General features: G+C 36.9%; 1 protein-coding gene across 1 annotated transcript; it reads left to right on the plus strand.

The window, feature by feature from the left end:
• The first annotated feature begins 806 nt into the window (after positions 1-806).
• Positions 807-1829, plus strand: LOC126664370 (40S ribosomal protein S27-2). The gene is made up of 4 exons (XM_050356735.2): positions 807-999; positions 1115-1216; positions 1312-1340; positions 1452-1829. Exons 1-4 carry the CDS (start codon positions 997-999, stop codon positions 1576-1578), a joined length of 261 nt encoding a protein of 86 aa, XP_050212692.1. The 5' UTR covers positions 807-996; the 3' UTR covers positions 1579-1829.
• Positions 1830-2080: the final 251 nt, after the last annotated feature.

Raw genomic sequence — 2080 nt, forward strand, 5'->3', positions numbered from 1 at the left:
TCATTATTTACAAGTGTATGCAAATAACAAACGAAATTATAAGAATACCCTCATTTTAATGAGGTGTTATGATATAATTGATTTAGTTCACGGATAATATGATAGATTGAATCTACATAAAAAAACTCTCTAATGTAAAGAGTTCTAAAATATCCGGTATCCTCCGCTAACAAGTATATAGGGATGGCAATGGGGCGGGGTGGGGCCGGGGAAGCCATCCCCATCCCTGCGTTTATGGGGAATCCCCATCCCCGTCCCCATTTAATTAATGGAGATAAAATCATTGCCGTCCCCATTCCCATGGATTCACCATCCCCATGGGGATCCCCGTTCCCCGTACAATTAAATATAATTTATAAATAATTTTATTATTTTCATAAGATATTTGAAAAAAAAAATCATTATAGAAAATACTATTACCTTTTATAATATTATATATTTATACCTAAATAGAAACTAATAAAAAAAATTATGTTAAATTATTTAAAATTATAAATAACATACTAAAACTTATAATATAATATAAATATATATAAATATAAATCGGATCCCCATGGAGACGGGGATGGGGATCCCCATGGGGTGGGGACTATACTCCCCGTCCCCTCCCCATCTCCGTGGTTGGGGAATGATTTTCCCCCATCCCCGTACCCATGGGGGTAATTGGTGGGAATTCCCCGCCCCATTAGGGGCGAGTCCCCACGGGGAACGGAAAATTCCCTCCCCATTGCCATCCCTACAAGTATAGTAGTTTTATCTCTGTATAAAAGAAAGAACTCTAAAATAAATAAGCGGAATAGACAATTCTACCCTTAATGTGAGTATTGCCCTAGAATTTGAGATGTGACTGCTTCCATGATCCAATCCAACGGCCGACATATCTCATAAGAGGGCCTTCATATTTAACCTAATGCGCTGGGATCTTCCTCCTCTGTGACGGCAGCGCCATCTGTTAGGGTTTCTGATATTGTTGACGGGCAAGGTTTCTGAGACAAAATGGTGAGTTCTCCTCCGTCCTTATATTTCTTCCTATGTATTAAGCTTTGGAATTCAGCGAAATCTATTGTGAACTGCGAATTATTTGTTTGTGCTAATTTTGTTGATTTTGTGGAAGGTTCTCCAAAACGACATCGATTTACTGAATCCTCCAGCTGAGCTCGAGAAGAGGAAGCACAAGCTCAAGCGTCTCGTGCAATCTCCCAACTCATTTTTCATGGTCTTTTTCATTTCCCGTCTTTTTACTTATTTCATATTTTTAAAAAATATTTGCACTGATATATGTGTGTTTTTTTGGGCGTGGTTGCGGTATAGGATGTTAAGTGTCAAGGTTGCTTCAACATGTAAGTTCTTTTATTTTTTTAAATAATCCTGCTTAGGTTATCCAATTTAAATATAATTGCTCTGTAGTTATAGTTTATGAGATTAATTTTGCCAATGTTTACATGTTGCAGAACAACTGTGTTCAGTCACTCGCAAACTGTAGTAGTGTGTGGCAACTGCCAGACCGTGTTATGCCAGCCTACAGGCGGGCGTGCAAGGCTTACAGAGGGCTGCTCTTTCAGGAGAAAGGGCGATTGAAGGAGCTACTTTAAATTGTTAGTAGAGTTCTTTCCAAGGTTTAATTGTTTCCACATGGGAGCTCTCCTGTTGATTTTGTTTTGAGATTCATCTTTGGCTTATCATTTTGAATTTTGTTAGTAAAAATGACAGACCGGCCTTAATTGCTGTTTCCGGTTTGTTATGTGATTCTTGAATTGCTCTGATGATATGTTGGTTTAGAAATCAGTTTATACTATTATATCTCTAGCCTCTGGGCTAATTAGTTTCAATGTCTTTGATTTCTTTTATACTGCAAAGTTGAATTTTATGTTAGCTCTTTGAGCTGCTTTGGAATGCTCGATTCCATTCCTTAAAAAAGCTTTGGAATATACTTCCTGTATATCTGAATTGTATATTTTAATTAAAACTTTAGGTCACCTTCTGTTGTAAATAATTAATTTGTATTCTTTGATCTTCTCATGTTTTTATTTACAATTTGAAACCACAAGTATCATTTTCCCTCTGTTGATTGGGTATTGAG

This window comes from Mercurialis annua, linkage group LG1-X, assembly GCF_937616625.2.
Source record: "Mercurialis annua linkage group LG1-X, ddMerAnnu1.2, whole genome shotgun sequence".
Taxonomy (NCBI): Eukaryota; Viridiplantae; Streptophyta; class Magnoliopsida; order Malpighiales; family Euphorbiaceae; genus Mercurialis; species Mercurialis annua.

What these genes read in the sequence shown, in the direction of transcription:
- LOC126664370 (XM_050356735.2), top strand. An exon ending in CTCCCAACTCATTTTTCATG is followed by an intron (nt 1,217 to 1,311) that starts GTCTTTTTCATT and finishes GTTGCGGTATAG; the next exon opens with GATGTTAAGTGTCAAGGTTG. An exon ending in TGTCAAGGTTGCTTCAACAT is followed by an intron (nt 1,341 to 1,451) that starts GTAAGTTCTTTT and finishes TACATGTTGCAG; the next exon opens with AACAACTGTGTTCAGTCACT.